This window comes from Halichoerus grypus, chromosome 4 (assembly GCF_964656455.1).
Source record: "Halichoerus grypus chromosome 4, mHalGry1.hap1.1, whole genome shotgun sequence".
In the NCBI taxonomy this organism is placed as follows: Eukaryota; Metazoa; Chordata; class Mammalia; order Carnivora; family Phocidae; genus Halichoerus; species Halichoerus grypus.
Genome location: NC_135715.1, coordinates 117,815,579 through 117,829,243, shown reverse-complemented (window position 1 = coordinate 117,829,243; position 13,665 = coordinate 117,815,579). Strand labels below are relative to the sequence as shown.

The 13,665-nt window shown below is 41.5% G+C and overlaps 1 protein-coding gene across 9 annotated transcripts in view; it reads right to left on the bottom strand.

Moving 5' to 3' along the window:
- The window catches only part of FMNL2 (formin like 2), a 302,761-nt gene that overhangs the window by 36,285 nt on the left and 252,811 nt on the right, over window positions 1-13,665 (bottom strand). For all 9 annotated transcript variants that reach the window (XM_078070796.1, XM_078070793.1, XM_078070798.1 and 6 more), the window contains exon 10: window positions 741-815. In XM_078070796.1, coding sequence (XP_077926922.1) covers window positions 741-815 — 75 coding nt within the window. The remainder of the gene's footprint in view (window positions 1-740; window positions 816-13,665) is intronic.

Here is a 13,665-nt window from a genome sequence, read left to right as displayed (position 1 = left end):
GGTAGATTTCCATCTTCAATCCAAGATTAAGATTAAAGTCTATGAATTCAGCAGTGCTCAAACTCCTTTTGCTGTTTGTCCCCAGAGAGGACAGCACTGCCGCTGAACCACACGTTCTTGCATGTGAACTACCGTGCTAAGGAGCTCTGCAGTATGATGATGCGCTCACAGTTACCAGAGCGGGAAGGAGATCATGAGTGGGGGGGGGGGGGGGTTGTGGGTGGAAATCACTGCTGTATAGTAATTTGGGGGATGCATACAGTCAATTCTACAAACCAATGCACTTTAGTCTTTGAGAATGTAGTCTGGAGAAAGCCACTGGCTGGGGTGTGCAAAAGACAAAATGGTCAAGATTCTTGGTTTCTACTTTCTTTACTGAAAACTAAAACTGGCAATTGCAGGAATTTGTACCAGGAGTTAACATCCTTTCCCCAAATGCATGGCTTCACCCTTTATTCGCTATAAATAATTAGGGCTTTGGGCCTTTATTATAAGCATGCACGTGAGGGATAAAACTGGAAATAAACACCAATTTCCCCTGTAAGGGAAAAATACAAAGTGTGAGGAACACTCTAGACCGAATCTATAGCATACTATACTCAATTTTCTGTCCTTTGTAACATTCATATGCATATACGTACACACATATGTATAATATATAAATATAAATGGATTTAGGAAAAAAAGTGCAGAAACGGAGTTTGCCTTATTGAGTGTAATGTAGTACTGGAATAACTCACCATAAAATCTATGTTATTGTCTTCATTCCTGAAATGTTCCATCAACTTCTCAAAGCGCTGTTTTTCCCCACAAACCTGAAATACACATTTTCATCATGCATATGAAATTCCAAACATAGGCATTCTAAAATTAGATGTAGGAATTTTAGCAATAATAATTATTTCCAGAATATCTTTTTATTGCCTCTCTCACACACTATTTACTTCTAAGTTGGTTAACTCATAAATACCAACTTGAGCCAAGCCCTTGGTTTCTTTTAAATGTTCCCTTAATATATTGAAATCTCTATCAAATGTGTTTTCCTTTTATTGGTTATCTTTGCAGTCCAACATTTGTTTAACCTGGATTCAGAATCCCAGGATGTTATGGTTTAAAAAAAGAAAACAAAAACAACCCCTTCCCCCCACCCCCTTTTCCTTTTTACAAAAGCACTTTTAAAACAGGCATGCTAAAAGATTTGGACAATTTAGTATTCAAATTCCTTGAAAGCAGATTGAAAACGTTCCTATTATATCTAAATCAAATTATTTTAGTGCATAAACCACAACACAGAAGTAGACACCAGAGCAGTAAAGTATCCACTACTATAGTAGACACTTGGGAAGCTATATTAACCCATTCAAGGCAAGTACAGAAATTTGCAGTGATTTGTGAAGTAGCACCCCTGAGGCCTGAAACATTCACCTCAAATTAATGCTTTCATTGAACAGGTGAAAGAGGCAGATAAATTACCGTGAACTCCAGGGCCCCCAAAGTATCTGGGTCTACACAGGAGTTAAAAACACAGAGTCAAAGAAAGATTTGTAACAAATAAGAACTCTCTGGAGACTTATTCCCAAAATCAAAGGATAAACTTTAATTCTGCCAGTGACCTTGGCTACCTTTTTTTGGAACCTACTGGATTATTCCTTTTGCCTTCAGAAAGTATGCACCTGAACACCCATGAGCTACATGTAATACAAGTAAGACACGGTCTCTGGTCTTATTTAACATTTTGAATTTAATCCAGGTTTCACATGCTTGACTCAATTTTCCAGTTCTATTTGTCATCTTAGCAATATATAGGATGATCCTGAGAATTCCCCTAAAATGACATTTCATAATGCTATAATGCAGCCATTTAGTTCTGTCATGTTAAGTTATACATATATATATATAATTTATATATCTATATACGAAGAGAAAGATTCGAGAAGATAGCAATTTTGTCTGTTTTGTTCACTACTCTATCTTTAGCATCTAGAACAACGCTTAGCATGTTGTAAGTTCCCAATAATATTTGTTGAATTACACTGAAAAAGGACAAATGAGTAATTATGTAAAAATACACTTTAATGAAAGGATGAACGACTTTCCCACACTAACACGCTGATGAAAGAAGAACCATCAGCCCAGAGTAGACAGGCACCAGGATTAAGGCTTTCGTGACAGTTCCTGTGCCTCAACTGTGTGCTGGAAATGTTAAGCCTTCAGCTTCGGAGGGCCACCTAGGTCTCAAAGCAGCTTAATTTTCTCAACAGATGCATATCACACTTTATTCTGATGACAACTCTCCATTTATACCTGCCTTAATAAAAAATAATTACAGAAAAAACAGTGCATGAACCCAGTCCAGAGGAAGAAAAGGAGGCTCCAAAGGGAGTGTTTAAAGTCAAGCTTTTAAAAAAAAAACACACATGTCCAATCCCACGAGAGAGAGCCTGATTCAATAGGACCAGGCAGGGCTGGATGACACGCACACGCACCATTTTAAAAGCACCACAGACCATTTCGATGCAACTTCACAAAGACAGAGAACCAGAAATTTAAAGGGATACTTTGTTCTGCCCCTGGCCTCAGCCAGCCACTCTTGGAGAAGAAGCAACAAGTTCCTGGAAGAAAAAGGTTTGTTGGGGGCAGGGAGGTGAGGCATTACAAGCCCAGTTCCCTAGACTACGACATCAGCCACATCTTGTGCCTAGAGGCACAAAAGTCCCTAGCCTGCAAAAAGAGCCCAGTGGCTAAAAACTGCCAAGTCTGGATATGGAAAGGGTCAGAATTACAACCTGAATTTTAAGAGAAGCCCCAACATAAGCACTTGTTTCCCAGGGGAATGGTTTACTTCCATCTATTCTGGAAGGTTGGCAGTGGCAGGAGAAAGGAAGAGAAGCCGTCCTGGATCTGCAAACAGCTAGCAGCTACCCGAAGCAGTGATTCACGTTCTGTTGAGCTGCCAGGCACCCAGTGAACTAGAAGAAGCAACAGGCATCACTGAACAGTGATGAGGAGTACAATTCCTAGGCGGGCAAAACCCCTCCAAAGAAAAAGAATGTCAATTATCTGTAAAGTACCTGGTGCCCTCAATTTATGAATGAGACTGAAACCTAGACAGAGCGAACAACTGTAACTTGATGAAAGGTCAATCCAGAAGCTAGAGCCAGGTCCCCAGCTGCAAGGCTGGCTGATGATAAATGTAAGACAATAACTGAAAGCATTCCAGAATTATCTGAGACACCAACAGAGATGAAAAATGTTACCGTTAAAAACCACAATCATTACGCCGGGCGTATACTTGATGTGCTTGCACCAGAATCTTCCATGGAACTTCTAAAAACAGCAGGTTCCTAGAGTCTAAATCAAGACATACTGAATGAGAATATCCACAGTGGAACTAGGAATCTGTGCTTTTAACAAGTACTCGTGGCTGCTGAACCAGTAGCTTAAATAATATAGACTCGCAGATTCAACCCCAACCTTTCTGACTACCAATTATAAACCAGATAACTAGATCATTAACTCTCCAACTCATTCAATCTCCAACTTAACTATAAATAAGGAGATACAGTTACCATAACTGGGTATCATGGGAATGCAGCAGGAATTGACCCACAGTCCCCGCAGAGGTACAATAAATACTAAGGTAACTCCCAAATAATCAGAGATTGTGTGCAAGGCATTAGAAAAAAGGCGATTTATATGGCTGAGGAAGGTGCATGTGGCAACAAGAAAACAAAACTATTCATAGCCTGTTAATAAAAAAAGAAGGCATCAAATCTAGAACAAGCAATATTAGATGAATTTCATGCTGGGTAAAGATCCCAAAAATCACATACCACCCTGATAGACAGGGCTGAAATGGACATTAAGAAAAGCTTTGAGGGGCGCCTGGGTGGCTCAGTCGTTAAGCGTCTGCCTTCGGCTCAGGTCACGATCCCAGGATCCTGGGATCGAGCCCCGCATCGGGCTCCCTGTTCCACGGGAAGCCTGCTTCTCCCTCTCCCACTCCCCCCTGCTTGTGTTCCTTCTCTTGCTTTGTCTCTGTCAAATAAATAAATAAAATCTTAAAAAAAAAAAAAAAAGAATGATCTGGCTGATCGCTCTCCTCACCCACTGTGAGCTCACCATGTCCCTCTCCCATCAGCTCACCATGTCCCTCTCTGTAAAGGTTTAAGCGGAAAGCTCTGTTGCCAATCTCAGCTAACGAGTTCAGGGTGGTATTTTCTGATACTGTTCCATAGGAACAGCAGGGACTCCAGAGGCCCCCCCTTTTATTTCTGCTGGAGGAAAGGAAGCATGCAAACCAGACTCACATTTGTTTCTACATTACTTTAGCAATCATTAAACAAGTATATACTGTAATCCCACAGGAAATGGCAAGATATGTTTGGGGGAGGCTGGTAAAGTTGTGTTCGGCATCAAAGGAAAGCAGTCTCAGCTCATACTGCTCACATCTGGACCACCCCACACACTTGGTTCAAATAGAACAATCATGGCTGAATGTGCCTCTTTTCTCCTTTGAAACTGACCTGGCTTCAGAAAATGGTGAGGATAAAAGGAACAAGACACCGACTCTCAGTTATGTTCAGAATCCACACACTGATTGGCCTTCGCGGGGATGCACTCAAGGACTTCATCAGAACAGGTACAGGAGCCAGGAGCGTATCTGCATGTGTGTATTACTGAACGTTACATATTGCCACTTATAATTTCCATCTGCCAGCAAAGGCCAGACAATACACGATCGGAAAACTTTCAAGTAAAAAAACTGTTCTGTGGGAACTGAAATATGTCATTTCTTGCCTTTCATATAACCAATGGTGTTTCCCATTCCTCCACTAATTTTAACACCAATTTCCTGGATCAGTGACAAGTAGCCACTGAAGTAGGTGGGGTAGGGAGCCAATTTAAGAAAATTCGGCCACAGGGCGCCTGGGTGGGTCAGTTGGTTAAGCGACTGCCTTCAGCTCAGGTCATGATCCCGGAGTCCCTGGATCGAGTCCCGCATCGGGCTCCCTGCTCGGCAGGGAGTCTGCTTCTCCCTCTGACCCTCCCCCCTCTCATGTGCTCTCTCAATTCTCTCTCAAATAAATAAAATCTTAAAAAAAAAAAGAAAAAGAAAAAAGAAGACAATTCGGCCACAGAAAGGCCAAGCAGAGTAGACTGCAGAGGAGGCTCTTGTGCATGGGAATACTCCAACTGGAACTAGGTTTCCACTACTAACAGCCAGGGCTACCAGAAAATAAAAGTCTATGCTCTGGAAAACCACGTACTCTGCAGGAAACCTAAGAGGCATCTTCATTTATAAATCAGTGTTGTGTCAATAAACGCACTGGCCCGAGTAACACTGTATAAAGCAAAAACCCTCAGGCTGGGATCCTGGACCACAGACTTCAGTTTACTGAACACCCACCCATCCCTGAGGTCCTGCCTGACGTCCATGCCCCTTTGCACCTTGAAGCTCTAACACTGATGGGGGTGAGGGGATATGAGGGCAGAAATAGGACCAAACAGGGCACCAGAAAACCTGCATCATAGGTCACAGCTCTGCCACTACCCTGCTGTGAGCCTGGACACCATGGTTGTCTCTGGAATCTCTGGACTTCATTTTCAAATCCATTAATTTAAGAGCCTTAGGTTATCCTGCCTGTTTTCAAGGCTTCTTTTAGGAAGCCATAAGGGTTACAGAGGAACACTGGGGCGGGGCGGGGGGGGCAGTCCAGAGGTGGGGAGCTTGGCAGGGAAAGGAAAAACACAAATAAGAAAGGATCTTGGGACTTCTGTCCTCATTTATCCAACTCTGCTTTAACTGAGTTGCCTGGTAAGATTTCATTGAAAAAAGTTTCATTGAAGGTTTTCATTGCTAATAAAAGTTTGGGGGAAAAAAAAAACCCTCACTTGATATCTTGAAGTTCTAAAATTCTAATCTAGGCATGGCAATATAACATGATATTCCCAAACTGACCAGCCTGAAAGCTCGACACAAACCAAATGTAGAGAGAGGCACTTGGCTACACAAGCCCTGCGTCCGTCCGTCCGTCCGTCCGTAAGGGCCAAAGCACTATCTCACAGCATCTGGCTCCCTGGTGCTGATTGAGCAGATCAACCCTGCTCTGCCCAGATAAAAACGGGCCACACCCAGGACAAGCGAGCTACATTTCCACTTCAAGGAGAACTGAAGCAAAAGCACAACTCCTGCCAAAAAACAACTCAACTCTGTTCTCCCACATCTGTGAAAGACATTTCTGAACAGTGTCCCAAACCATTTGGATAAATCTGGGGCCCTGGATGCAAAACAGGCAGTGGCTTACAGTGTCTCTGAGGGTGAGCAGGGGTGAGGGGATGATTTCCCTCAAGGCTCATAGTGGAGAAAAGAGGGTTTTACGAAAGCCTGTAATAACGAGTATTCTTGCTAGCCAGATGCTGAAATGAACAACAGACGGCCGGCCTTCAGCCACCTCTCTGTCCCCTTTCAAGGTCAATGACTGTCTTTGGCTTCCCCAGCAACAGCTCCCAGGGCACCACACAACGTCTGCAGCCAGACTGAGGCCTGAATCTTATGAGGTAGCTATAAAATATGCTCCTGGGTTAGTTATATAAAAATTAAAGGCCCCTTGCTTAAGTGTTTCCTTCTTGCCCTGTTGCCGGGTGCCTGCTTCAATACTTTCTTTTCTTCTTCTCACAATAGGCCCCTGTGATCCGCAGGGCTCCTTGCAGGAAGGCACCGTTTTTGAGAGGCACAGTCTATTATGACTGATTTGACGACCCTTCGGGGCGGGGGGGGGGGGGGGGGGTTGCTGCCTGGGAACAAAAGTTCCATTTTCTTCTCAGGGCCGCATGAAGTAAACAGTTATTTCATAGTTACTCCTAGGTGAAGAGCATTTTTTTTTACCTTCCACTGGGAGCACCAGCCACCCGAGGATTATCTGACGCCATGACGGCCTGGCCAAAAAAACACTTTGCTGGGGCGCTGTGTGCTTGCAGGGGTCTGTGCTCTCGTTCTCCTAAGGTAACTAGACGTTTCATCCACTGACACCACACAGCTGCCGGGACAGAAGCAGGACCTACTGTTGGCTCTCCTGTCTCCCGGGATTTAAGGGCGGAAATGTTCACTGAATTGAAACATTCGAAAACTCAACGACCTTATCTCTCACTCCACTGAAAACGACTGAAAGCTAAACAACTGAATGTATTCTACAATCTTTTCAACCTTCCTTCCTCATAAATTAATAAAACATTTCTATCAATGCTGAACTGGTAAATAATCTGATTATGAGCCAGAGGTTCCATCCACATCATGCTAATCACCCTTGTGAAAGCTTCAGTTGCTTTTCCAGATGTTTCCAAATATCCAGATGTTTTGGCACCAACCACACAAAACAGCCAGATGACTCTTTTACTTTTCATGTATGTATTTTGCTGCACTGAAATAAGAATCCTGACATAGAAGCAAAGGGCTAGTTAAAAATCCCCAAAGAGTAACTCGTTGAAACGCCACACCTTAAATGAGAAATGCATTTTTAATCACTCCCCTAAAAAAAAAAGATGACCTTCACTAAATTCGAGAGAGTAAGGCTCCACAATGTAATTCTTCATAAATGACATCTTTCAGAAATATTCCTAATGTCTGATTTGACTCTTTCTGGCTTCAATGCAAGACACATCTCTTGGTCATCAGTAAGAACTCATACGGATTCTTTCAAGGCTTCTGTTCCTAGAGGAAGACCAAAATACACTGCAATTCGAGAGAGACTGGTACGTGAATAGCTATCTGAGGACTAAGTGAGGAGTCAAGGCCTTCAGTCATCTCTGTGATGACTTACCCATCAGACCCCTCAGAAGCAGAAGGCCTAACACTGTATTTTATTCATTTCTCCTGATTCATCCTTTGAACATACCCAATTTGGTCAAGCCAGGCAAGGGAGGGGACACAGTGACACACTTGTAGTGGTCATCATGTGTTCGCTGAATTGTAGCAACAACACATGATAGGAGTTGTTTAAATCCTGTGGCATTTTCACCACAGACCTTGGGCCCTGCTCAGGAGACAGATGTCAATCCATGCTCTCTTCACGCCTGAATCACAAGTCAAATTAAATCTAACAAAGATGTGCTATGAATTCAGAGCCCTTGAAGACAAGGACTCTTTGTTGGCTACATCAAAGACCTCAGTCCACGAGCAGGCAAATGCCTGAGGTTTGTCCACTGCTCCCTCCTCTGCTCATTCTACATCTTCACTTTCTTCTGTGCTCTGCCCCAGGCCTGGGTCTTCATCAGGAAGATCTTACTCTCGGCGACCTGGAACCACTTCCACCCGGCCCAGCAAGAAGGCAGACAGGGTATTTGGGAAGCAGTGCTTAAAACATGGTTCTTCAACACCAAGGGTCTCTGAGGCTCTTTCACAGAGTCTACAAGGTGAAAACTATTTTTATCATGACACTAAGGTGTTACTTGCCTTTTTCACAGAATAGACATTCGCACTGGTAGTACAAAAGCAATAGTGGGTGAAGAAAACCACTGCCACCTTGGCATGACTCAAGGCAGTGGCACCAAGTATTCTACCAGGTGAAAGCCAGTTTCACTTAAGAATAACCTTGAAGAAAGGGCATATCTGATAAAGACTTGGTACTCAAAATATATAAAACACTGATACAACTCAACAGCCAAAAAACGTATCATCCAATTAAAAGTGGGCAGAAGACATGAACAGACATTTCTTCAAAGAAGACATCCAGATGGCCAACAGACACATGAGAAGATGCTCAACATCACTCATCATCAGGGAAACGCAAATCAAAACCACAAGGAGATTTCACTTCACACCTGTCAGAATAGCGAAAACCAAAAACACAAGAAACAACAAGTGTTGTCAGAATTGCAGAAAAAGGAACCCTCGTGCACTGTTGGTGGAAAGGCAAACTGGGGCAGCCACTGTGGAAAACAGTATGGAGATCTCTCAAAAAATTAAAAATAGAATTACCATATACCTAGTAATCCCATTACTGGGTACTCACCAAAAAAAATACAAAAACACAAATTCAAAGGGATACATGCACCCCTATGTTTACTGCAGCATTATTTACAATAGCCAAATTGTGGAAGCAGCCGAATTGTGGCAAGAAGAAGATGTGGGTGTGGGTGTGTGGGTGTAATGGATTATTATTCAGGAAGAAAAAAAAGAAAGAAATCTTGCCATTTGCAACAACATGGATAGAACTCAAGACTATTATGCTAAGCAAAATAAGTCAGAGAGGGACAAATACCATATGATTTCACTCATAATGGGGAATTTAAGAAACAAAACAAGCAAAGGAAAAAAGAGAGAGAGAAACCAAGAAACAGACTCTTAACTATAGAGAACACACTGATGGTTACCAGAGGGGAGGTAGATGGAGGGATGGGTGACAAAGGTGTTGGGAATTAAGAGTACACATACTGTGATGAGCACAGAGTAACGTATGGAATTGTTGCATCACTATATTGTACATCTGAAACTATTATAACACTCCATGTTAGCTATACTGCAATTAAAATTAAAAACTTAATTTAAAAAACCTTGATGTCATAAAAAGTATTGATTTTATTCAATCTTACCAATGAATATACACCTTTTTAATATTCTCTATGATGAAACGGGAAGCCTGCATAAAGCACTTTTGCTGCTTATTAAAATATGGGTACCTTGAGGAAAAGCACTTCTAGGATTATTCTAGTTGCAAGATGACCTAGCCATTTTTTTCGTTCTTATTTGAAAAGAATAACAAACCACAGTTATTCAGACTTAAAAACTTGGCAGTAATTTTCTTTAAAATGGATGAAGGAAATTGACAGTATTTGTTTCCAATGATAAAAATTGAGCTTTCAAGAAAAAATGAGAATTTTGGAAAATTTGTATTCACCATGAGTTTGACAGCTTTTCCAATATTTAAAGATTTTTCGATGAAATTGGTGGTGATAATAATGTGATTTTTTAAAAATATTGCATGATGAAATGTGTCAATTTTCAGAAGATCCAGATAATTCAGTGAATTGATATTTTCCAACTGACTGCCACATATTGTTATAAAACTATGCATTCATTCAAGGTACAAGACAGGCAAATAAATTTTAAACTAATAGAGTACCAGAAGTTCATAATACAGTTTCAGATTCTACTTTGCAAATAACCTTTAAGAAGCTACTACCTGTCCAGTGTTTGTGTAGTTTCAAAAAAGAATATCCACTGTTACCTAAACATGCTATTAAAATACTTTATTTTCCATCTGTGTATTTGTGTGGGGCTGGATTTTCTTCAACTACTTTGATCAAAACAACACAAGTGACTGAATTCAGAGGCAGATACGAGCATGCAACTATCTACTATTAAGCTAGACTTTAAAAGATGCATTGAGATACCACCTTACACCAGTTAGAATGGCAAAAATGGACAGGGAAAGAAACAACAAATGTTGGAGAGGTTGTAGAGAAAGGGGAACCCTCTTACACTGTTGATGGGAATGCAAGGTGGTTCAGCCACTTTGGAAAACAGTGTGGAGGTTCCTCAAAAAATTAAAAACAGAGCTACCCTATGACCCAGCAATTGCACTCCTGGGTATTTACCCCAAAGACACAGATGTAGTGAAAAGGGCCATATGCACCCCAATGTTCATAGCAGCAGTGTCCGCAATAGCCAAACCGTGGAAAGAGCCGAGATGCCCTTCAACAGATGAATGGATAAAGAAGATGTGGTCCATATATACAATGGAATATTACTCAACCATCAGAAAGGATGAATACCCAACTTTTACATCAACATGGATGGGACTGGAGGAGATTATGCTAAGTGAAATAAGTCAAGCAGAGAAAGTCAATTATCATATGGTTTCACTTATTTGTGGAACATAAGGAATAGCATGGAGGACATTAGGAGAAGGAAGGGAAAAATGAAGGCGGGGAAATCAGAGGGGGAGACGAGCCATGAGAGACTATGGACTCTGAGAAACAAACTGAAGGTTTTAGAAAGGAGGGGGTGGGGGGATGGGTTAGCCCAGTGATGGGTATTAAGGAGGGCACGTACTGCATGGAGCACTGGGTGTTATACGAAAACAATGGATCGTGGATCACCACATCAAAAACTAATGATGTATTGTATGGTGACTAACATAATAAAATTTTTAAAAAAATAAAAGATGCATAAAAGTATAAAGTAGTGCCACTATTATGGAGGGAACTGTGTCTCCACAACATCCATGTATCAAAGCCTTACCCTCAATTCAAATGTATTTGGAAATAGGGCTTTTAGGTTAGTAAGGTTAAATGAGGTGGTAAGGGTGAACCCCTAATCCAATGACATCGATGGCCTTAGAAGAGAAAGCGAGACGTCTGCACACACATACACACATACCCCTAGGAAAGACCATCTGAGGATACAGCAAGAAAGCAGCCATCTTCAAGCAAGACAAGGACCTCCGCCAGAACCCAACCATGCCGGCATGGGGACTTTCAGCCTCTAACTGTGAGGAAATAAATTTCTGTTGTTTAAGCCGTTCACTGTATGGTATTTTGTTATGGGAGCCCAAGATGACTAAAAGAGCCACTACACTTCACTGATTTTAAGTTTTGAGAAAAAATGTTTTTTTATAGAAAAAGTTAACACTAACATGTAACGAGTCTATTATGTTATTTTTAATGAAATAAGTATCAAAAGTTTGCTTTCATTTCTAAAGGGGTAAATATCAATCCATAACCTGCATAAACTAAAAATTGGGGGGGAATCCTTCATACTTTTTAAGAACGTAAAAAGGGGTCTTGAGGCCAAAAATTTAAGAACTACTGGTCATACTACTAGAGAATAGCTTCTTTATTTCTACAAAGATGATGAATTCTCAAAACCCCAAACTTGAAGAAGCAAATAAATGGATTTCTAATAGGAAAATGTCTTCCAAGACTGTCAGGGAGTCAATCACACCATACAAAGAACAACTACATCTGCCATCTCTCCAACGAAGATGAAGTCACATCATTCGGACAGGGCAGGCTTCCCTAGATAGCAAGAAACCCACCACCGGTTTACAAGGAAGGAAAAACATAAAGATTAAAAACAAAAACAAAAAACAAAAAACCCACAAAAACCAGACATCCCTTCAATTATGTTACACAGAGACAGGTACAATCCCTGGCATTTACCAGGTTAGACAGCAGTGGATCCCTGACCATTCTCTGTTGTCTCTGGGATGTGGCTACCTCTGTCACATGGAGGCTCATTACGAGGCTAGATATTCTTCTCCCAAAGCCAAGTGAATGTTGGATTCCGAGCCAGAATAGGAGAGAGATAAAGAAACAGATTTCTTCTGCATGGTCTATAGGACATGCATTCCCCAAAGTTCAGGGACAGTAATAGTGAATCAACCCAAGTAAATATATTTGCCCTAGAATGCATGACACACTAAAATATCAAACGATCAAGAATACGCAAGCAACAAAAACATGATTATCTTAACAATGCGCTAAACATGTCCTTGATAACTACCACATAGAATACGCTACTTCCTAGCTTTACACCTATTCCTGGAAAATACTTCAAAATGGAAAATTCAGTGTTGTTCTTAGCGGTATACCAGTAAATCCAGGATACCACATGTGTTGCTGGTACATTTACTGGTGGGGAAGGAACCCTCATTTTCCACAGCCAAAACCAAACTCCTGAAACAAAACAGAGCTATAGCTCATGTTACTGTAATTGGCCATTTCCACTCTCCAGTGACGCAGGGCTGAGGGGGAAAATTCCGTCAGAGAGCTCAGCTTCACGATGAAGGGTGACTGACAGTGATTGTTGGACCATAATCAGGAACCGCTGAGCCATTTTCTTCTACTAAGTGTGTTTCAGTCAATTGTTGTGAATGAAAAGCAAGCGTGACTATATATCCTTGGCAGATGGCTACAAGGAACGAAAGAACTCGGCAGGAGCCACATGCACCACTATGGCGAAAGGAATAAAGAATAGCCGCTGGAGTACAATGAGGAAACAGAGTCTGGGTACGATGGAGGAGCTGGGAAATGAAAAGCCTGAATAATGACTTGAAAGCTCAGTCTTTCAAACACTGCTCAAGCCAGCGATGCTTTCACAGACAGGCCCTTACAAGCGGCAGGTACCAACGTGTGCCCCCGAGCACACTCAGCTCACTTTCTGGTTAGAGAAGCAGCAAGCGCCTTTGACACACTGCAGATTTTTTTTTTAATGACACTTGGGTTTAGAAACCGATGCAGCCACTTCCAGGTGGTTATTAAGGGAACAAGGGACTAACATCACAACGTAGTCTAAAATCACAGAGCTCTATCTTTATTTTAAGTTTGTTTCTATCTTATCAACTATCCTTAGGTTACGTTTAGTTCTGGTTTGTAAATTTTTGTACCAATCATTTGATTATCTGGGTACCTTGTTTTCTTATCTGTAGTACAAGAAGCACTTAACCTTCCTCAGATGGAACCACCTGAACATATATGCATAACATGTATTACATACATAGGCATGTATAAACCAAATTATATATAGAAATCTGAAAATGTAGAATTTGAAGGGGGGGACAGAGACCATGTGACTAACTTGTCACCTAAAGCAGGAACTTGCACAAGACACCAGACCCACCAGGTATATTCTCACCCTCCTGACTGTCCTTCATGCTCTGTGTT